Source organism: Procambarus clarkii, chromosome 59 (genome assembly GCF_040958095.1).
Source record: "Procambarus clarkii isolate CNS0578487 chromosome 59, FALCON_Pclarkii_2.0, whole genome shotgun sequence".
In the NCBI taxonomy this organism is placed as follows: Eukaryota; Metazoa; Arthropoda; class Malacostraca; order Decapoda; family Cambaridae; genus Procambarus; species Procambarus clarkii.
Genome location: NC_091208.1, coordinates 29,743,272 through 29,766,848, shown reverse-complemented (window position 1 = coordinate 29,766,848; position 23,577 = coordinate 29,743,272). Strand labels below are relative to the sequence as shown.

The 23,577-nt window shown below is 49.4% G+C and overlaps 1 protein-coding gene across 1 annotated transcript in view; it reads right to left on the bottom strand.

The window, feature by feature from the left end:
- LOC123768323 (NMDA receptor 2) overlaps window positions 1-23,577 on the bottom strand; it is a gene marked incomplete in the record, with an annotated part of 194,619 nt that overhangs the window by 156,357 nt on the left and 14,685 nt on the right. Inside the window, 1 exon segment of the mRNA XM_069307190.1 lies at window positions 1,191-1,381. Within this exon segment, the coding sequence (XP_069163291.1) occupies window positions 1,191-1,381 (191 nt within the window).

Here is a 23,577-nt window from a genome sequence, read left to right as displayed (position 1 = left end):
GATTGTGTGTTTTAAAAGATATAGACCTCGTGATTCTGGTAAGAGTGGCTCTATTAACCTTTGCCCCGGCGTGAACATCTAATTATCCGCCTTGTCTCTCCATGGGCACTCGTGCGGGACCCCCTCTAAAGAGATGCTGATTGGTCCTAATGATAGATATCAACACACCACTACTCAGCCTCTTAACCAATTAGCAATCCTCCTCCTACCCTCTCCCCGCCCCCATCTATCTTGAAGTTATCTTGAGATGATTTCAGGGTTTAGCGTCCCCGCGCCCCGGTCCTCGACCAGGCCTCGTTTTTGTTACACACCCCCAAGAAGCAGCTTGTAGCAACTGTCTAACTCCCAGGTACCTATTCACTGCTAGGTTAACAGGCGAATCAGGGTGAAAGAAACTCTGCTCATTTGTTTCCGCCTCCACCGGAGATCGAACCGGGAACCTCAGGACTACGAATCCGAAGCACTGTCCACACAGCTGTCAGACCATACTTTATGGTCCTCCAACAAAATTATAGTTCAGTGTCCTGGCACCCTCTGACCAGTGCGCACGCATGCTGATACGGCGGTAAATGGAAGTGCTGGGTGGCGGCCGCCCCACTGATCAGTGGGAAGCAGTGGGCAGCGGGGCGATGGATGGCGGGCGGCAGTGACGGCGGCGGCTGGCCCTCTACGTATCCACCACTAGCGTCACCATGAGTATCTCATCACACCCCTAAGGTTACACCTGTCATCTAACCCTCCTTTCCACTGTGTATGTTGTGTGTAGTGTGTGTATGTGTGTGTCTCCCCCCCCCCCTCATCTCAACAAACATTCCTCCCAACCGGCTCCTGCCTTAATCACCCGCCGACCATACCCTTCTACCTGCCGATAGCAATCAGCATCGATCACCCAATTACTGCTCCCCCCCCCCACACACACACACACCTCTTAGAGGGCGGACCTTCTCACAAATCTCTTCTTCCTGCTAAACTCCTCCCACTCCTATCCTCACCTGAGGGAGGGAGGGACTTCCACGTCACTCCTCTCACTATTCATCAAAATTCATTCGCTCTATCACACAAAAAGGGAAGAAGTTACCGTGTACATATTTTCACCCCTTGACGCCGACGACTGTGCACACCACCTGCCCAGGTGCCGCGCACGGTCGTAGGCGTAAATATCCCTACTAGGAACTAGAAGCAACACTTACTCCTGGCCGGAGCCCTTGTTAGGCAGCTCCAGCATGAGGTCCCGCAGGGCCTGGATGAAGTCGTTGTGGCCCGCGATGAGGGACGTCACCACCGCGAACTTGGGCCATGAATACCGCTGCAGGATGGACAACATGGCCGCCGCCTGCTGCTCTATGGACGGGGCTAGCTGCAGCTGGGGGCTCGTCGTCCTCTGAAGGGGGAGAGAGTGGTGGTGATGAGAGTGATGGTGAGGGTGGTGGTGAGAATGATAGTGATCTACTGGCTCACCATTTCACTACCAAGAAGCAAGCCATTGATCACGACCAACAACCTCCACCTCGTCTAATCACTACGTCGAAGATGACTGAACTGGTTATACAACAAGCTGTATAATGTAGCAGGTTATAGAGGTGGCAGCTGTGCTGATGTGAGAGGCTCCACTTCTCATGTGCCTCTACTAACTCTGCCTCGCCCCACGGAATGTTGCTCCCTCCAGCTAGCAAGCAACCTGCCATCTGCCTTCCCCTAAGGAAGAAGGCAGATCTTGTTCTGCAGAACTTGAGGGTCGTAGTCCCGAGGGCCTGGGTTCGATTCCCGGTCAAGGCAGATAGAAATTGGCATACTTTCTTTCACCCTGATGTCGTTGTTCACCAGCATAAAATGAGTACCTGGGAGTTAGACGGCTGCTACGGGTTGCTTCGGGTGGGTGGGGGGATGAGTGTGTGTGTTAGAGAAATGTATGTTGTAGACATAATAGAGGAAAAATAGATTGGTTAGAAAGGCGGGGTCCAAGAGCTAATTGCTCGATTCTGCAGGCACAAATAGTGAATACAGACCTGTATCACTGCACTCCATTACTAGTAATATTCTCCAATTTTACTATGTGACTGCTATGGCACCTGTGTGAGCGACAGTATGGGTTTTAGCAAAGGCTAATCCACTGGTGATCTCTTGGTAAACCTCTGCACTCAGGGGCGTTTTACAAAAATATGCAATAAATGAAAACTAGTTCGATTTCAATAAAACTTTTTTTGGCTAGTTGTATATGAAACTGGGTTCAACTGGTCCAAGTCTCAGCATCGTAGCATAAATAGGGAGGTTGACAAAAATATTGAATTATGTCAAAAAATTTCCAAAATGGTCAAAAATTAACATCAAACACAAGTGTCAACTGGAATCATGTATATGACTCTCAGCTATTACAATAGCATATAATAAAGTATTTTAATATTTAGTTTTATGCCAAAAAAAATTCAGAACAAAGAAAAATTATATTTTTTTCAAATTTGTTTATCTTTTTTTTTGTATCGGTCGATTTGCATGAAACTTGTACACCTTACAGACCATAAGCCTATCTGTAAGGGTGCAAATTCTGGAGGAAATTGGCTGATGTCAACCCCAACCACAGGTGGCAGAATCTTTGACTTAATTTATTGTCAAGTAACATAAAATTGACACTTCTCTTTCATTTGTATTTCAATTTACATGGAATTTACACCATATATGTAGAGTGAACGTCTCTACAATCTCTATAAAACACTCTATTCCTAACTTCATTTATTGATTTTATAAATATTTGCAAACATGATATATTGGCAAAAAAATTTTGGGGAACTTTGACAATTTGTATTAGTAAAACTAAACATATTTTGGATAATCCTTTATTATATACTATTGAGATAGATGAGTATCATAGAAATATCATTTAAAACTTATGATTGTAATGAGTCATTGAAAATGTGTAAAATTCGTTGAAAAACAAAATCCTCCCATTGTATTTAGGGCGCGATACTGAAGTGTTGCACAGTTGCAGCCCGTCTTATATACAACTAGTAAAAGGAAGTTTGATTGAAATTGAATAACTTTTAATTTACTGTAATCTTTGCTCTAAGCGGTCTCGTAGCCTGGTGGACAGTGCGCAGGACTCGTAATTCTGTGGCGCGGGTTCGATTCCCGCACGAGGCAGAAACAAATGGGCAAAGTTTCTTTCACCCTGAATGCCCTTGTTACCTAGCAGTAAATAGGTACCTGGGTGTTAGTCAGCTGTCACGGGCTGCTTCCTGGGGGTGGAGGCCTGGTCAAGGACCGGGCCGCGTGGACACTAAAGAGCCCCGAAATCAACTCAAGATAGGAGAAGTGGCATAAGTCACTGGATGAGTACAAGATGAGCTGTGTTGTTGTTGCTCTAGACACAGCAGGAGCCTGTGGTCGGGTCTGGCACTCTGGAGTAGTTTTGATTAGTAGTGAAGTAGTGTAGTAGTGAATTTGATTAGTAGTGAAGTAGAGTAGTAGTGAATTTGATTAGTAGTGAAGTAGAGTAGTAGTGAATTTGATTAGTAGTGAAGTAGAGTAATAGTGAATTTGATTAGTAGTGAAGTAGAGTAGTAGTGAATTTGATTAGTAGTGAAGTAGAGTAGTAGTGAATTTGATTAGTAGTGAAGTAGAGTAGTAGTGAATTTGATTAGTAGTGAAGTAGAGTAGTAGTGAATTTGATTAGTAGTGAAGCTTCAAGCACTAGGCATCTCAGGCTCCATCTTAGAGTTAATAAAAGACTACCTTCAAGAAGGTCTCTAAGGGTGGTCCTCAATGGACCAGAAGGGAACTATCAGGGGAAAGCGAAAGGCCATTACGACTATAGAGCAATAGCCCCGTTCAAAAGCACAGGTGCAATCTTGAGGTTATCTTGAGATGATTTCGGGGCTTAGCGTCCCTGCAGCCCGGTCCTCGAGCAGGGCCTCCTTTTCGTTACACTCCACCAGGAAACAGCCCGTAGCAGCTGTCTAACTCCCAGGAACTTATTTACTGCTAGGTGAACAGGGGCATCAGGGTGAAAGAAACACTTGGCCCATTTGTCTCTGCCTCCACCGGGGATCGAACCCGAAACCTCAGGATTACGAATCCGAAGCGCTGTCCATCCAGCTGTCAGCCCAAGACTTTTAAAAGTATTCAAAGGATACCTGATCAACCAGGCTGTGAGTCATACGTCAGGCTGCGAGCAGCCGCGTTCAACAGCCTGGTTGACCAGTCCAGCAACCAGGAGGCCTGGCCAGAGACCCCCATCACCACAGAGGACAACACCAGACATTCCACCACCACCACAGAGGACAACACCAGACATTCCACCACCACCACAGAGGACAACACCAGACATTCCACCATCACCACAGAGGACAACACCAGACATTCCACCATCACCACAGAGGACAACACCAGACATTCCCCCATCACCACAGAGGACAACACCAGACATTCCACCACCACCACAGAGGACAACACCAGACATTCCACCATCACCACAGAGGACAACACCAGACATTCCCCCATCACCACAGAGGACAACACCAGACATTCCACCACCACCACAGAGGACAACACCAGACATTCCCCCACCACCACAGAGGACAACACCAGACATTCCACCACCACCACAGAGGACAACACCAGACATTCCACCACCACCACAGAGGACAACACCAGACATTCCACCACCACCACAGAGGACAACACCAGACATTCCCCCACCACCACAGAGGACAACACCAGACATTCCACCACCACCACAGAGGACAACACCAGACATTCCCCCACCACCACAGAGGACAACACCAGACATTCCCCCACCACCACAGAGGACAACACCAGACATTCCACCACCACCACAGAGGACTACACCAGACATTCCCCCATCACCACAGAGGACAACACCAGACATTCCCCCATCACCACAGAGGACAACACCACAAGTCCAAACCCCAAGTCCAAACCCCAAGTCCAAACCCCAAGTCCAAACCCCAAGTCCAAACCTCAAGTCCAAACCCCAAGTCCAAACCCCAAGTCCAAACCCCAAGTCCAAACCCCAAGTCCAAACCTCAAGTCCAAACCCCAAGTCCAAACCCCAAGTCCAAACCCCAAGTCCAAACCCCAAGTCCAAACCCCAAGTCCAAACCACAGGTCCAACCCACAGGTTCACACAGTCCAGAGGTTCCGAATCTTTTTATTTTTTCCTTGACCGGGTGCTTAGAGATATTGGTAAACAATTCGGGGTTTTTACAAGTGTGAAAACGTGTAAACACTGACCAGTCAGGATACGCTTCACCTGCTAATTTTCAGTGGTTCAGGTTCCCTTAGCTTTTAGGTTCCTTGACTCCTATCACCGGAATCTGAATAAATCAATAAAATTGATTTATTTTGAAATAAAATAGATAAAATTGAAATGTTTTTGTAATAAAATGGAGCCAGAGACCTTAAGAGGACGAAGGTCGTTCCGGGTGTCAACGTCCCCGCGGCCCGATCTCCGACCAGGCTTTCTGGTTGATAAGTCTGGTCAACCAGGCTGTTGGTTGCGGCTGTTCGCAGCCAGACGTATGAATCACAGCCTGGTTGATCAGGTATCAACCAAGGCAACAGCCACATCCCAGGGAGCCGGTCGGCCGAGCGGACAGCACGCGGGACTTGTTATCCTGTGGTCCTGGGTTCGATCCCAGGCGCCGGCGAGAAACAATGGGCAGAGTTTCTTTCACCCTATGCCCCTGTTACCTAGCAGTAAAATAGGTACCTGGGTGTTAGTCAGCTGTCACGGGCTGCTTCCTGGGGGTGGAGGCCTGGTCAAGGACCGGGCCGCGGGGACACTAAAAAGCCCCGAAATCATCTGAAGATAACCTGAAGATAACCATCCCAACACACTCCATGTTCACTACAAGTGAACACGTTCAAGCAATGTTCAGTGGGGGGTGATTAGCACTCTAAGGGTTAACATTGAACACTTCAACATAAAACAGAACACGATTCAGTGAACAAAAAGTGAACAACTTGAGATTCAGAAAAAACTTAAGGAAATATTGATTTGGTAATCGGGTTGTTGATATATGGAACACGTTGCCAGGTGACGTAACTGAGGAGAGGTTGTTGGGTTGTTTCAAGCGTTGTTTAGACGCACGTCATCTGTTGGGGTTGGATATATGAGGAAAAAGAATTGCTTAGCATATGGGTCGAGTCTCCATGAGTCTCCACGTGTCTCCACGTGTCTCCACGTGTCTCCACGAGTCTCCACGTGTCTCCACGAGTCTCCAATTGTCTCCAATTGTCTCCACGTGTCTCCACGTGTCTCCACGTGTCTCCACGTGTCTCCACGAGTCTCCACGAGTCTCCACGAGTCTCCACGTGTCTCCACGAGTCTCCACGAGTCTCCACGAGTCTCCATGAGTCTCCACGTGTCTCCACGTGTCTCCATGAGTCTCCACGTGTCTCCACGAGTCTCCACGTGTCTCCATGAGTCTCCACGAGTCTCCACGTGTCTCCATGAGTCTCCACGAGTCTCCACGTGTCTCCACGTGTCTCCATGAGTCTCCACGTGTCTCCACGTGTCTCCATGAGTCTCCACGTGTCTCCACGTGTCTCCACGTGTCTCCACGAGTCTCCACGAGTCTCCACGAGTCTCCACGTGTCTCCACGTGTCTCCAAGTGTCTCCACGTGTCTCCACGTGTCTCCACGAGTCTCCACGAGTCTCCACGTGTCTCCACGTGTCTCCAATTGTCTCCAATTGTCTCCACGTGTCTCCACGTGTCTCCACGTGTCTCCACGTGTCTCCACGAGTCTCCACGAGTCTCCACGAGTCTCCACGTGTCTCCACGTGTCTCCACGTGTCTCCACGAGTCTCCACGAGTCTCCACGTGTCTCCACGAGTCTCCACGTGTCTCCACGAGTCTCCACGTGTCTCCACGAGTCTCCACGTGTCTCCACGAGTCTCCACGTGTCTCCATGAGTCTCCACGTGTCTCCATGAGTCTCCACGAGTCTCCACGTGTCTCCACGAGTCTCCACGAGTCTCCACGTGTCTCCATGAGTCTCCACGTGTCTCCACGAGTCTCCACGAGTCTCCACGTGTCTCCATGAGTCTCCACGTGTCTCCATGAGTCTCCACGTGTCTCCACGAGTCTCCACGAGTCTCCACGAGTCTCCACGTGTCTCCACGAGTCTCCACGAGTCTCCACGTGTCTCCACGTATCTCCACGTGTCTCCATGAGTCTCCACGTGTCTCCACGAGTCTCCAAGAGTCTCCATGAGTCTCCACGAGTCTCCACGTGTCTCCACGAGTCTCCACGAGTCTCCACGAGTCTCCGCGAGTCTCCGCGAGTCTCCACGAGTCTCCACGAGTCTCCGCGAGTCTCCACGAGTCTCCGCGAGTCTCCGCGAGTCTCCGCGAGTCTCCGCGAGTCTCCACGAGTCTCCGCGAGTCTCCACGTGTCTCCACGAGTCTCCACGAGTCTCCACGAGTCTCCGCGAGTCTCCACGTGTCTCCACGAGTCTCCGCGAGTCTCCACGTGTCTCCACGTGTCTCCACGAGTCTCCACGAGTCTCCGCGAGTCTCCACGTGTCTCCACGTGTCTCCACGAGTCTCCACGAGTCTCCGCGAGTCTCCAAGAGTCTCCAAGAGTCTCCACGAGTCTCCACGAGTCTCCACGAGTCTCCACGAGTCTCCACGAGTCTCCAAGAGTCTCCATGAGTCTCCACGTGTCTCCACGTGTCTCCATGAGTCTCCACGTGTCTCCACGAGTCTCCACGAGTCTCCGCGAGTCTCCAAGAGTCTCCAAGAGTCTCCAAGAGTCTCCACGAGTCTCCACGAGTCTCCACGAGTCTCCACGAGTCTCCACGTGTCTCCATGAGTCTCCACGTGTCTCCATGAGTCTCCACGAGTCTCCACGTGTCTCCACGAGTCTCCACGAGTCTCCACGTGTCTCCACGTGTCTCCACGTGTCTCCACGTGTCTCCATGAGTCTCCACGTGTCTCCACGAGTCTCCACGAGTCTCCGCGAGTCTCCACGTGTCTCCACGTGTCTCCACGAGTCTCCACGAGTCTCCACGTGTCTCCACGAGTCTCCACGTGTCTCCATGAGTCTCCACGTGTCTCCATGAGTCTCCACGAGTCTCCACGTGTCTCCACGTGTCTCCACGTGTCTCCACGTGTCTCCATGAGTCTCCACGTGTCTCCACGAGTCTCCACGAGTCTCCGCGAGTCTCCGCGAGTCTCCAAGAGTCTCCAAGAGTCTCCACGAGTCTCCACGAGTCTCCACGAGTCTCCACGAGTCTCCACGAGTCTCCAAGAGTCTCCATGAGTCTCCACGTGTCTCCACGTGTCTCCACGTGTCTCCATGAGTCTCCGCGTGTCTCCACGAGTCTCCACGAGTCTCCGCGAGTCTCCGCGAGTCTCCGCGAGTCTCCGCGAGTCTCCAAGAGTCTCCACGAGTCTCCACGAGTCTCCACGAGTCTCCACGTGTCTCCATGAGTCTCCACGTGTCTCCATGAGTCTCCACGAGTCTCCACGTGTCTCCACGAGTCTCCACGAGTCTCCACGTGTCTCCACGTGTCTCCACGTGTCTCCACGTGTCTCCATGAGTCTCCACGTGTCTCCACGAGTCTCCACGTGTCTCCACGAGTCTCCACGAGTCTCCACGTGTCTCCATGAGTCTCCACGAGTCTCCACGTGTCTCCACGAGTCTCCACGTGTCTCCACGTGTCTCCACGTGTCTCCATGAGTCTCCACGTGTCTCCACGAGTCTCCAAGAGTCTCCATGAGTCTCCACGAGTCTCCACGTGTCTCCGCGAGTCTCCGCGAGTCTCCACGAGTCTCCACGAGTCTCCGCGAGTCTCCACGTGTCTCCACGAGTCTCCACGAGTCTCCACGTGTCTCCACGAGTCTCCAAGAGTCTCCATGAGTCTCCACGAGTCTCCACGTGTCTCCGCGAGTCTCCGCGAGTCTCCACGAGTCTCCACGAGTCTCCGCGAGTCTCCACGTGTCTCCACGAGTCTCCACGAGTCTCCGCGAGTCTCCAAGAGTCTCCAAGAGTCTCCAAGAGTCTCCACGAGTCTCCACGAGTCTCCACGAGTCTCCACGAGTCTCCAAGAGTCTCCATGAGTCTCCACGTGTCTCCACGTGTCTCCACGTGTCTCCACGTGTCTCCATGAGTCTCCACGTGTCTCCACGAGTCTCCGCGAGTCTCCGCGAGTCTCCACGAGTCTCCACGTGTCTCCACGTGTCTCCACGTGTCTCCATGAGTCTCCACGTGTCTCCGCGAGTCTCCGCGAGTCTCCGCGAGTCTCCACGAGTCTCCGCGAGTCTCCACGAGTCTCCACGAGTCTCCAAGAGTCTCCATGAGTCTCCACGTGTCTCCACGTGTCTCCATGAGTCTCCACGTGTCTCCACGTGTCTCCGCGAATCTCCGCGAGTCTCTGCGAGTCTCCACGAGTCTCCAAGAGCCTCCAAGAGTCTCCAAGAGTCTCCACGAGTCTCCACGTGTCTCCACGTGTCTCCACGTGTCTCCACGTGTCTCCACGAGTCTCCACGAGTCTCCACGAGTCTCCACGAGTCTCCACGTGTCTCCACGTGTCTCCACGTGTCTCCACGTGTCTCCACGAGTCTCCACGAGTCTCCACGAGTCTCCACGAGTCTCCACGAGTCTCCACGAGTCTCCACGAGTCTCCACGTGTCTCCACGTGTCTCCACGTGTCTCCACGTGTCTCCACGAGTCTCCACGTGTCTCCACGAGTCTCCACGTGTCTCCACGTGTCTCCATGAGTCTCCACGTGTCTCCACGAGTCTCCACGTGTCTCCACGTGTCTCCACGAGTCTCCACGAGTCTCCACGAGTCTCCACGTGTCTCCACGTGTCTCCCTGACACAAGGTGAGGTGACCCGTCTGTCTGTCCCCCCGACACAAGGTGAGGTGACCCGTCTGTCTGTCTCCCTGACACAAGGTGAGGTGACCCGTCTGTCTGTCTCCCTGACACAAGGTGAGGCGACCCGTCCGTCTGTCTCCCTGACACAAGGTGAGGTGACCCGTCTGTCTGTCTCCCTGACACAAGGAGAGGTGACCCGTCCGTCTGTCTCCCTGACACAAGGTGAGGTGACCCGTCCGTCTGTCTCCCTGACACAAGGTGAGGTGACCCGTCTGTCTGTCTCCCTGACACAAGGTGAGGTGACCCGTCTGTCTGTCTCCCTGTCCCAAGGTGAGGTGACCCGTCCGTCTGTCTCCCTGACAGAAGGTGAGGTGACCCGTCTGTCTGTCTCCCTGACACAAGGTGAGGTGATCCGTCTGTCTGTCCCCCTGACAGAAGGTGAGGTGACCCGTCTGTCTGTCTCCCTGACACAAGGTGAGGTGACCCGTCTGTCTGTCTCCCTGACACAAGGTGAGGTGACCCGTCTGTCTGTCTCCCTGACACAAGGTGAGGTGACCCGTCTGTCTGTCTCCCTGTCCCAAGGTGAGGTGACCCGTCCGTCTGTCTCCCTGACACAAGGTGAGGTGACCCGTCTGTCTCCCTGACACAAGGTGAGGTGACCCGTCCGTCTGTCTCCCTGACACAAGGTGAGGTGACCCGTCCGTCTGTCCCCCTGACACAAGGTGAGGTGACCCGTCTGTCTGTCTCCCTGACAGAAGGTGAGGTGACCCGTCTGTCTGTCTCCCTGACACAAGGTGAGGTGACCCGTCCGTCTGTCCCCCTGACACAAGGTGAGGTGACCCGTCTGTCTGTCTCCCTGACAGAAGGTGAGGTGACCCGTCTGTCTGTCTCCCTGACACAAGGTGAGGTGACCCGTCTGTCTGTCTCCCTGACACAAGGTGAGGTGACCCGTCTTTCTGTCCCCCTGTCCCAAGGTGAGGTGACCCGTCTGTCTGTCCCCCTGTCCCAAGGTGAGGTGACCCGTCTGTCTGTCCCCCTGACACAAGGTGAGGTGACCCGTCCGTCTGTCCCCCTGACACAAGGTGAGGTGACCCGTCTGTCTGTCTCCCTGACACAAGGTGAGGTGACCCGTCTGTCTCCCTGACACAAGGTGAGGTGACCCGTCTGTCTGTCTCCCTGACACAAGGTGAGGTGACCCGTCCGTCTGTCCCCCTGACACAAGGTGAGGTAACCCGTCTGTCTGTCTCCCTGACACAAGGTGAGGTGACCCGTCTGTCTGTCTCCCTGACACAAGGTGAGGTGACCCGTCTGTCTGTCCACCTGTCCCAAGGTGAGGTGACCCGTCTGTCTGTCTCCCTGACACAAGGTGAGGTGACCCGTCTGTCTGTCCCCCTGACACAAGGTGAGGTGACCCGTCTGTCTGTCTCCCTGACACAAGGTGAGGTGACCCGTCTGTCTGTCCCCCTGTCCCAAGGTGAGGTGACCCGTCTGTCTGTCTCCCTGACACAAGGTGAGGTGACCCGTCTGTGTCTCCCTGACACAAGGTGAGGTGACCCGTCTGTCTGTCCCCCTGACACAAGGTGAGGTGACCCGTCTGTCTGTCTCCCTGACACAAGGTGAGGTGACCCGTCTGTCTGTCCCCCTGACACAAGGTGAGGTGACCCGTCTGTCTGTCTCCCTGACACAAGGTGAGGTGACCCGTCTATCTGTCTCCCTGACACAAGGTGAGGTGACCCGTCCGTCTGTCTCCCTGACACAATGTGAGGTAACCCGTCTGTCTGTCTCCCTGACACAAGGTGAGGTGACCCGTCTGTCTGTCTCCCTGACACAAGGTGAGGTGACCCGTCTGTCTGTCTCCCTGACACAAGGTGAGGTGACCCGTCTGTCTGTCTCCCTGACACAAGGTGAGGTGACCCGTCTGTCTGTCTCCCTGACACAAGGTGAGGTGACCCGTCTGTCTGTCTCCCTGACACAAGGTGAGGTGACCCGTCTGTCTGTCTCCCCTGACACAAGGTGAGGTGACCCGTCTGTCTGTCTCCCCTGACACAAGGTGAGGTGACCCGTCTGTCTGTCCCCCTGTCCCAAGGTGAGGTGACCCGTCTGTCTCCCTGACACAAGGTGAGGTGACCCGTCTGTCTCCCTGACACAAGGTGAGGTGACCCGTCTGTCTGTCTCCCTGACACAAGGTGAGGTGACCCGTCTATCTGTCTCCCTGACACAAGGAGAGGTGACCCGTCTGTCTGTCTCCCTGACACAAGGTGAGGTGACCCGTCTGTCTGTCTCCCTGACACAAGGTGAGGTGACCCGTCTGTCTCCCTGACACAAGGTGAGGTGACCCGTCTATCTGTCTCCCTGACACAAGGAGAGGTGACCCGTCTGTCTGTCTCCCTGACACAAGGTGAGGTGACCCGTCTATCTGTCTCCCTGACACAAGGTGAGGTAACCCGTCTGTCTGTCTCCCTGACACAAGGTGAGGTGACCCGTCTGTCTGTCTCCCTGACACAAGGAGAGGTGACCCGTCCGTCTGTCTCCCTGACACAAGGAGAGGTGACCCGTCTGTCTGTCTCCCTGACACAAGGTGAGGTGACCCGTCTGTCTCCCTGACACAAGGTGAGGTGACCCGTCTGTCTGTCTCCCTGACACAAGGAGAGGTGACCCGTCTGTCTGTCTCCCTGACACAAGGTGAGGTGACCCGTCTGTCTGTCTCCCTGACACAAGGTGAGGTGACCCGTCTGTCTGTCTCCCTGACACAAGGAGAGGTGACCTGTCTATCTGTCTCCCTGACACAAGGTGAGGTGACCCGTCTGTCTGTCTCCCTGCCACAAGGAGAGGTGACCCGTCTGTCTGTCCCCCCGACACAGTGTAGAATGTCTCCCCTACAGTGTAGAATATTCCCTACAGTGTAGAATGTCCCCTACAGTGTAGAATGTCCCCTACAGTGTAGAATGTCCCCTACAGTGTAGAATGTTCCCCCTACAGTGCAGAATGTCCCCTACAGTGTAGAATGTCCCCTACAGTGTAGAATGTTCCCCCTACAGTGTAGAATGTCCCCTACAGTGTAGAATGTCCCCTACAGTGCAGAATGTCCCCTACAGTGTAGAATGTCCCCTACAGTGTAGAATGTCCCCTACAGTGTAAAATGTCCCCTACAGTGTAGAATGTCCCCTACAGTGTAGAATGTCCCCTACAGTGTAGAATGTTCCCCCTACAGTGTAGAATGTCCCCTACAGTGTAGAATGTCCCCTACAGTGTAGAATGTCTCCCCTACAGTGTAGAATGTCCCTCCCACAGTGTAGAATGTTCCCCCTACAGTGTAGAATGTCCCCTACAGTGTAGAATGTCTCCTCTACAGTGTAGAATGTCCCCTACAGTGTAGAATGTCGCCCCTACAGTGTAGAATGTCCCCTACAGTGTAGACTGTCTCCCCTACAGTGTAGAATGTCCTTCCTACAGTGTAGAATGTTCCCCCTACAGTGTAGAATGTCCCCTACAGTGTAGAATGTCCCCTACAGTGTAGAATGTCCCCTACAGTGTAGAATGTCCCCTACAGTGTAGAATGTTCCCCTACAGTGTAGAATGTTCCCCTACAGTGTAGAATGTCCCCTACAGTGCAGAATGTCCCCTACAGTGTAGAATGTCCCCTACAGTGTAGAATGTTCCCCCTACAGTGTAGAATGTCCCCTACAGTGTAGAATGTTCCCCCTACAGTGTAGAATGTCCCCTACAGTGTAGAATGTCTCCCCTACAGTGTAGAATGTCCCTCCTACAGTGTAGAATGTCCCTCCTACAGTGTAGAATGTTCCCCCTACAGTGTAGAATGTCCCCTACAGTGTAGAATGTTCCCCCTACAGTGTAGAATGTCCCCTACAGTGTAGAATGTCCCCTACAGTGTAGAATGTCTCCCCTACAGTGTAGAATGTCCCTCCTACAGTGTAGAATGTTCCCCTACAGTGTAGAATGTCCCCTACAGTGTAGAATGTCCCCTACAGTGTAGAATGTCCCCTACAGTGCAGAATGTCCCCTACAGTGTAGAATGTCCCCTACAGTGCAGAATGTCCCCTACAGTGCAGAATGTCCCCTACAGTGCAGAATGTCCCCTACAGTGTAGAATGTCCCCTACAGTGTAGAATGTCCCCTAAAGTGCAGAATGTCCCCTACAGTGCAGAATGTCCCCTACAGTGTAGAATGTCCCCTACAGTGTAGAATGTCCCCTAAAGTGCAGAATGTCCCCTACAGTGCAGAATGTCCCCTACAGTGCAGAATGTCCCCTACAGTGTAGAATGTCCCCTACAGTGTAGAATGTCCCCTACAGTGTAGAATGTTCCCCTACAGTGCAGAATGTCCCCTACAGTGTAGAATGTTCCCCTACAGTGCAGAATGTCCCCTACAGTGTAGAATGTTCCCCTACAGTGTAGAATGTCCCCTACAGTGCAGAATGTCCCCTACAGTGTAGAATGTTCCCCTACAGTGTAGAATGTCCCCTACAGTGTAGAATGATCCATACAGTGTAGAATGTCCCCTACAGTGTAGAATGTTCCCCTACAGTGTAGAATGTCCCCTACAGTGTAGAATGTTCCCCTACAGTGTAGAATGTTCCCCTACAGTGTAGAATGTCTCCCCTACAGTGTAGAATGTCTCCCCTACAGTGTAGAATGTCTCCCCTACAGTGTAGAATGTCTCCCCTACAGTGTAGAATGTCCCCTACAGTGTAGAATGTCCCCTACAGTGTAGAATGTCCCCTACAGTGTAGAATGTTCCCCTACAGTGTAGAATGTCCCCTACAGTGTAGAATGTCCCCTACAGTGCAGAATGTCCCCTACAGTGTAGAATGTCCCCTACAGTGTAGAATGTCTCCCCTACAGTGTAGAATGTCCCTCCTACAGTGTAGAATGTTCCCCTACAGTGTAGAATGTCTCCCCTACAGTGTAGAATGTCTCACCTACAGTGTAGAATGTCTCCCCTACAGTGTAGAATGTCTCCCCTACAGTGTAGAATGTCTCCCCTACAGTGTAGAATGTTCCCCTGCAGTGTAGAATGTCTCCCCTACAGTGTAGAATGTCTCCCCTACAGTGTAGAATGTCCCCTACAGTGTAGAATGTCTTCCCTACAGTGTAGAATGTCCCCTACAGTGTAGAATGTCTCCCCTACAGTGTAGAATGTTCCCTACAGTGTAGAATGTCCCCTACAGTGTAGAATGTTCCCCCTACAGTGTAGAATGTCCCCTACAGTGTTGAATGTCTCCCCTACAGTGTAGAATGTCCCTCCTACAGTGTAGAATGTTCCCCTACAGTGTAGAATGTCTCCCCTACAGTGTAGAATGTCTCCCCTACAGTGTAGAATGTCTCCCCTACAGTGTAGAATGTCCCCTACAGTGTAGAATGTTCCCTACAGTGTAGAATGTCCCCTACAGTGTAGAATGTTCCCCTACAGTGTAGAATGTCCCCTACAGTGTAGAATGTCCCCTACAGTGTAGAATGTCTCCCCTACAGTGTAGAATGTACCTCCTACAGTGTAGAATGTTCCCCTACAGTGTAGAATGTCCCTTATAGTGTAGAATGTCCCCTACAGTGTAGAATGTTCCCCTACAGTGCAGAATGTCCCCTACAGTGTAGAATGTCCCCTACAGTGTAGAATGTTCCCCTACAGTGCAGAATGTCCCCTACAGTGTAGAATGTCTCCCCTACAGTGTAGAATGTACCTCCTACAGTGTAGAATGTTCCCCTACAGTGTAGAATGTCCCTTATAGTGTAGAATGTCCCCTACAGTGTAGAATGTTCCCCTACAGTGCAGAATGTCCCCTACAGTGTAGAATGTCCCCTACAGTGTAGAATGTTCCCCTACAGTGCAGAATGTCCCCTACAGTGTAGAATGTTCCCTACAGTGTAGAATGTTCCCCTACAGTGTAGAATGTCCCCTACAGTGTAGAATGTCCCCTACAGTGTAGAATGTCTCCCCTACAGTGTAGAATGTCCCTCCTACAGTGTAGAATGTTCCCCTACAGTGTAGAATGTCCCTTATAGTGTAGAATGTCCCCTACAGTGTAGAATGTTCCCCTACAGTGCAGAATGTCCCCTACAGTGTAGAATGTCCCCTACAGTGTAGAATGTTCCCCTACAGTGTAGAATGTCCCCTACAGTGTAGAATGTCTCCCCTACAGTGTAGAATGTTCCCCTACAGTGCAGAATGTCCCCTACAGTGTAGAATGTCCCCTACAGTGTAGAATGTTCCCCTACAGTGCAGAATGTCCCCTACAGTGTAGAATGTCCCCTACAGTGTAGAATGTTCCCCCTACAGTGTAGAATGTCCCCTACAGTGTAGAATGTCCCCTACAGTGTAGAATGTCTCCCCTACAGTGTAGAATGTCCCTCCTACAGTGTAGAATGTTCCCCTACAGTGTAGAATGTCCCTTATAGTGTAGAATGTCCCCTACAGTGTAGAATGTTCCCCTACAGTGCAGAATGTCCCCTACAGTGTAGAATGTCCCCTACAGTGTAGAATGTTCCCCTACAGTGTAGAATGTTCCCCTACAGTGCAGAATGTCCCCTACAGTGTAGAATGTCTCCCCTACAGTGCAGAATGTCCCCTACAGTGTAGAATGTCCCCTACAGTGTAGAATGCTTTCATTCTTTAACGCTTCAGATGGTACCCTCCCCCCCCACCCATCCATATTATAGGGAGTCTTCATGCCCCCCCCCCGACCCCCCGACCCCCCTTTTTTTATGCCCCGCTTCAGTGATCAAAGTTGTTCATGTTTGTCTGATTCAGAGGAAAAGGTTAAATTCCTGGATTAAAGGAATTGTTTACGTTTGTGTGCTGTGTTTAGCATGTTAAACTGGCACATTGTGCATTGTTGTGTATTGTGCATTGGTGTTTGTTGTGCATTGGTGTTTGTTGTGCATTGGTGTTTGTTGTGCATTGGTGTTTGTTGTGCATTGGTGTTTGTTGTGCATTGGTGTTTGTTGTGCATTGGTGTTTGTTGTGCATTGGTGTGTATTGTGCATTGTTGTTTGTTGTGCATTGGTGTTTGTTGTGCATTGGTGTGTATTGTGCATTGTTGTCTATTGTGCATTGGTGTGTATTGTGCATTGGTGTTTGTTGTGCATTGGTGTTTGTTGTGCATTGGTGTTTGTTGTGCATTGGTGTGTATTGTGCATTGTTGTTTGTTGTGCATTGGTGTTTGTTGTGCATTGGTGTGTATTGTGCATTGTTGTCTATTGTGCATTGGTGTGTATTGTGCATTGGTGTTTGTTGTGCATTGGTGTGTATTGTGCATTGGTGTGTATTGTGCATTGGTGTGTATTGTGCATTGGTGTGTATTGTGCATTGTTGCCTATTGTGCATTGGTGTGTATTGTGCATTGGTGTGTATTGTGCATTGGTGTGTATTGTGCATTGTCTATTGTGCATTGGTGTGTATTGTGCATTGTTGTGTATTGTGCATTGGTGTTTGTTGTGCATTGGTGTGTATTGTGCATTGGTGTGTATTGTGCATTGGTGTGTATTGTGCATTGGTGTGTATTGTGCATTGTTGTCTATTGTGCATTGGTGTGTATTGTGCATTGGTGTGTATTGTGCATTGATGTGTATTGTGCATTGTCTATTGTGCATTGGTGTGTATTGTGCATTGGTGTGTATTGTGCATTGGTGTGTATTGTGCATTGGTGTGTATTGTGCATTGGTGTGTATTGTGCATTGTTGTCTATTGTGCATTGGTGTGTATTGTGCATTGTTGTCTATTGTGCATTGGTGTGTATTGTGCATTGGTGTGTATTGTGCATTGATGTGTATTGTGCATTGTGTATTGTGCATTGGTGTTTGTTGTGCATTGGTGTGTATTGTGCATTGGTGTGTATTGTGCATTGGTGTGTATTGTGCATTGGTGTGTATTGTGCATTGGTGTGTATTGTGCATTGTTGTCTATTGTGCATTGGTGTGTATTGTGCATTGGTGTGTATTGTGCATTGGTGTGTATTGTGCATTGGTGTGTATTGTGCATTGGTGTGTATTGTGCATTGGTGTGTATTGTGCATTGGTGGGTATTGTGCATTGTTTATTGTGCATTGTTGTCTACTGTGCACTGCTGTCTCATATATGACGTCATATGCGTATGATCCCGTAATATTAAGGAAAAAGCTGTATTGAAGGGTTCAAAAAGCAACATTAATACTTAGTACACTATTTATTTTGCAAATATTTAATTTTCAAAATTCACATTCCGTAGATTTTAACACCGATTAACAAAAATCAAACCTAACTGAACCTATCCCAGCCAAACTAACCCATATGTTAATTAATCTTACCCACTCCAGTTAAACATAACTAGACCTACCCAAGACTAACACGACCTAACCTAACCTAACCTAACCCGGACTAACACGACCTAACCTAACCTAACCTTACTCACATTTACAGAATCAATGGGAACTAAAATACTAAATTACGTCAGATCTGTTAACAGTGGCAATGACTAGGAATGATCTGTGACGTTCTTGTGCTCCCCTCCCCCCTAGTCTCAGCCAGGAACAGTGAACAGTTCAGCCATGAACAGTCAATAGTTCAGTCATGAACAGTGAATAGTTCAGCCATGAACAGTCAATAGTTCAGCCATGAACAGTGAATAGTTCAGTCATAAACAGTCAATAGTTCAGTCAAACAGTCAATAGTTCAGCCATGAACAGTCAATAGTTCAGCTATGAACAGTCAATAGTTCAGCCATGAACAGTGAATAGTTCAGCCATGAACAGTCAATAGTTCAGTCATGAACAGTGAATAGTTCAGCCATGAACAGTCAATAGTTCAGTCATAAACAGTCAATAGTTCAGTCATGAACAGTCAATAGTTCAGCCATGAACAGTGAATAGTTCAGCCATGAACAGTGAATAGTTCAGCCATAAACAGTCAATAGTTCAGCCATGAACAGTCAATAGTTCAGCCATGAACACTCAATAGTTCAGCCATGAACAGTCAATAGTTCAGCCATGAACAGTCAATAGTTCAGCTATGAACAGTCAATAGTTCAGCCATGAACAGTCAATAGTTCAGCCATGAACAGTCAATAGTTCAGCCATGAACAGTCAATAGTTCAGCCATGAACAGTCAATAGTTCAGCCATGAACAGTCAATAGTTCAGCCATGAACAGTCAATAGTTCAGCCATGAACAGTCAATAGTTCAGCCATGAACAGTCAATAGTTCAGCCATGAACAGTCAACAGTTCAGTCATGAACAGTGAATAGTTCAGCCATAAACAGTGAACAGTTCAGCCATGAACAGTCAATAGTTCAGTCATGAACAGTCAATAGTTCAGTCATGAACAGTGAATAGTTCAGCCATAAACAGTGAACAGTTCAGCCATAAACAGTGAACAGTTCAGCCATGAACAGTCAATAGTTCAGCCATGAACAGTCAATAGTTCAGCCATGAACAGTCAATAGTTCAGTCATGAACAGTCAACAGTTCAACCATAAACAGTCAACAGTTCAGCCATAAACAGTCAACAGTTCAGCCATAAACAGTCAACAGTTCAGCCATAAACAGTCAACAGTTCAGCCATAAACAGTCAACAGTTCAGCCATAAACAGTCAACAGTTCAGCCATAAACAGTCAACAGTTCAACCATAAACAGTCAGCAGTTCAGCCATAAACAGTCAACAGTTCAGCCATAAACAGTCAACAGTTCAGCCATAAACAGTCAACAGTTCAGCCAAAAACAGTCAACAGTTCAGCCATAAACAGTCAACAGTTCAGCCATAAACAGTCAACAGTCCAACCATAAACAGCCAACAGTTCAACCATAAACAGTCAACAGTCCAACCATAAACAGCCAACAGTTCAACCATAAACAGTCAGCAGTTCAGCCATAAACAGTCAAAAGTTCAGCCATAAACAGCCAACAGTTCATAAAGACCGAACAACCTAACAACTACAGTTAACCATCCCACTCTCAGTCGATTAACATGAATAAAATTCCAATAAATAATATTTACAATTTGTCTAAATTGTTCTGTTCCATTTATTTGTGAAGTAATAAAGTCAATAAATTTTTTGACCCAATTTTGAGCAGCAAGAAACAATTAAGAACTCCAGTAAAGTTACTTTTTATTGTTCCTTACTAACTTGTGAACACAATGTGGCCTTATTAAGTAAAAAAATGTGTAGTAATATTTTTAGTTTACTTAAACTAGTGAAGGAATAAAGTTAAGACGAGTGAGGATCATCTTACCTGATCCTGTTAGCCGCAGCGACAGGAGAGAAGAATGGTTGTTAGTGGTCTGGTGAGGTAGTCCGTCCTCTCACACACACACACACACACTCACATAAACATGCACGCACGCACGCACGCACGCACACACACACACACACACACACACACACACACACTCACACACTCACACACACACTCACACACACACACACACACTCACACACACACACACACACACACACACACACACACACACACACACACACACACACTCACACACTCACACACACACTCACACACACACTCACACACACACTCACACACACACACACTCACACTCACTCACACTCACACTCACACACACACACACACACACACACACACAGCGGACGATGCTAAAATTATGAGAAGGATTAAAACAGAAGAGGACTGTTTGAGGCTTCAAGAAGACCTAGACAAGCTGAAGGAATGGTCGAACAAATGGTTGTTAGAGTTTAACCCAACCAAATGTAATGTAATGAAGATAGGTGTAGGGAGCAGGAGGCCAGATACAAGGTATCATCTGGGAGAGGAAATTCTTCAGGAGTCAGAGAAGGAAAAAGACTTGGGGGTTGATATCACGCCAGACCTGTCTCCTGCAGCACATATCAAGCGGATAACATCAGCGGCATATGCCAGGCTGGCCAACATACGAACGGCATTCAGAAACTTGTGTAAAGAATCATTCAGAACTTTGTATACCACATATGTCAGGCCAATCCTGGAGTATGCAGCCCCAGCATGGAGTCCATATCTAGTCAAGGATAAGACTAAACTGGAAAAGGTTCAAAGGTTTGCCACCAGACTAGTACCCGAGCTGAGAGGTATGAGCTACGAGGAGAGACTACGGGAATTAAACCTCACTTCGCTGGAAGACAGAAGAGTTAGGGGGGACATGATCACCACATTCAAGATTCTGAAGGGGATTGATAGGGTAGATAAAGACAGTCTATTTAACACAAGGGGAACACGCACAAGGGGACACAGGTGGAAACTGAGTGCCCAAATGAGCCACAGAGATATTAGAAAGAACTTTTTTAGTGTCAGAGTGGTTGACAAATGGAATGCATTAGGGGGTGATGTGGTGGAGGCTCACTCCATACACAGTTTCAAGTGTAGATATGACAGAGTCCGATAGGCTCAGGAATCTGTACACCTGTTGATTGACGGTTGAGAGGCGGGACCAAAGAGCCAGAGCTCAACCCCCGCAAACACAACTAGGTGAGTACAACTAGGTGAGTACACACACACACACACACACACACACACACACACACACACACACACACACACACACGGTGTGAATAGTTCAACAAATGGCTGTTAAAGTTCTACCTAAGTAAATGTAAGATAATTAAACTAGGTGGAAGAAACAGGAGGCCAGACACAGGATACAGAATGGGAGATGAAGTCCTTCATGAAACGGACAGAGAGAAAGATCTAGGAGTTGATATCACACCAAACCTGTCTCCTGAAGCCCACATAAAGAGAATAACGTCTGCGGCATATGCGAGGCTAGCTAACATCAGAACTGCCTTCAGGAACCTGTGTAAGCAATCTTACAGAACCTTGTACATCACATATGTAAGACCAATCCTGGAGTATGGGGCCCCCGCATGGAGCCCGTACCTTGTCAAGCACAAGACGAAGCTGGAGAAAGTTCAGAGGTATGCCACTAGACTAGTCCCAGAACTAAGAGGCATGAGTTACGAGGAAAGGCTGCGGGAAATGCACCTCACGTTTCTGAAAGACAGAAGAGCCTGGGGAGGCATGATCACCACACGCAAAATTCTCAGGGGAACTGACAGGGTAAACAAAGGTGGATTATTTAACACGGGTGGTACACGCACACGGGGACACAGGTGGAGACCGAGTACCCACATGAGCCACAGGGACGTTAGAAGTAACTTTTTCAGTGTCAGAGTAGTTAACAGGTGGAATGCATTAGGCAGTGATGTGGTGGAGGCTGACTCCATACACAGTTTATAATGTAGATATGATAGAGCTCAGTAGGCTCAGGAACCTGTACACCAGTTGATTAACAGTTGAGAGGCGGGACCAAAGAGCCAAAGCTCAACCCTCGCAAGCACAACTAGGTGAGTACACAATAATACCGGGCACTGGTAGCTGAGTGGACAGCACACTGTACACGTAATCCTGTGGACCGGGGTTCGATTACCGGCGCCGGCGAGAAACAAAAATAGGAAGTTTCTTTCACCCTGATACCCCTGTTACCATGCAGTAAGTAGGTACCTGGGAGTTAGACTCAACTAAGTAACAGTTGATTGATTGACAGTTGTGAGGCGGGCTGAAAGAGCCAGAGCTCAACCCCCGCAAGCACAACTAGGTAAATACATCTAGTCAAGGATAAGACTATACTGGAAAAGGTTCAAAGGTTTGCCACCAGACTAGTACCCGAGCTGAGAGGTATGAGCTACGAGGAGAGACTACGGGAATTAAACCTCACGTCGCTGGAAGACAGAAGAGTTAGGGGGGACATGATCACCACATTCAAGATTCTCAAGGGAATTGACAGGGTTGATAAAGACAGGCTATTTAACACAAGGGGCACACACACTAGGGGACACAGGTGGAAACTGAGCCACAGAAATATTAGAAAGAACTTTTTTAGTGTCAGAGTGGTTGACAAATGGAATGCATTAGGAAGTGATGTGGTGGAGGCTGACTCCATACACAGTTTCAAGTGCAGATATGATAGAGCCCAATAGGCTCCGGAACCTGTGCACCTGTTGATTGACAGTTGAGAGGCGGGACGAAAGAGCCAAAGCTCAACCCCAGCAAGCACAACTAGGTGAGTACACACACACACACACACACACATACACACACACAAAATCCAGACAAAATACAGACACCTCAAAATCCTCAGGGGAATCGACCGGGTAAACAAGGACGAACTTTTCAACACTGGTGGGACGCGAACAAGGGGACACAGGTGGAAGCTGAGTACCCAAATGAGCCACAGAGACGTTAGAAAGAACTTTTTCAGTGTCAGAGTAGTTAGCAAATGGAATGCATTAGGAAGTGATGTGGTGGAGGCTGACTCCATTCACAGTTTCAAATGTAGATATGATAGAGCCCAATAGGCTCAGGAATCTGTACACCAGTTGATTGACGGTTGAGAGGCGGGACCAAAGAGCCAGAGCTCAACCCCCGCAAGCACAATTAGGTAAGTACAATTAGGTAAGTACACACACACACACATTATATGCATATGTATATGCAGTAGCATATGTAGACAAGTTCAAAAGAGTATTCCTGCAGAGGGATATGACAAGGGAAGAGAGAAAGCAGGCAGCAGACGCGAGGAAGGAGCGCAGGGAGAGCGAAAGGAATCGGGGAGCCACAACCCCGATCCCTACAATCTCAGAGGGGAATGGAGAACCCTCCTCAAACAGTGCAACAGCCACTGGGATTGGGGCACCACCCCCACATTCTACCCAACAGACACCCAACCTGCCCCATCCCCTGTC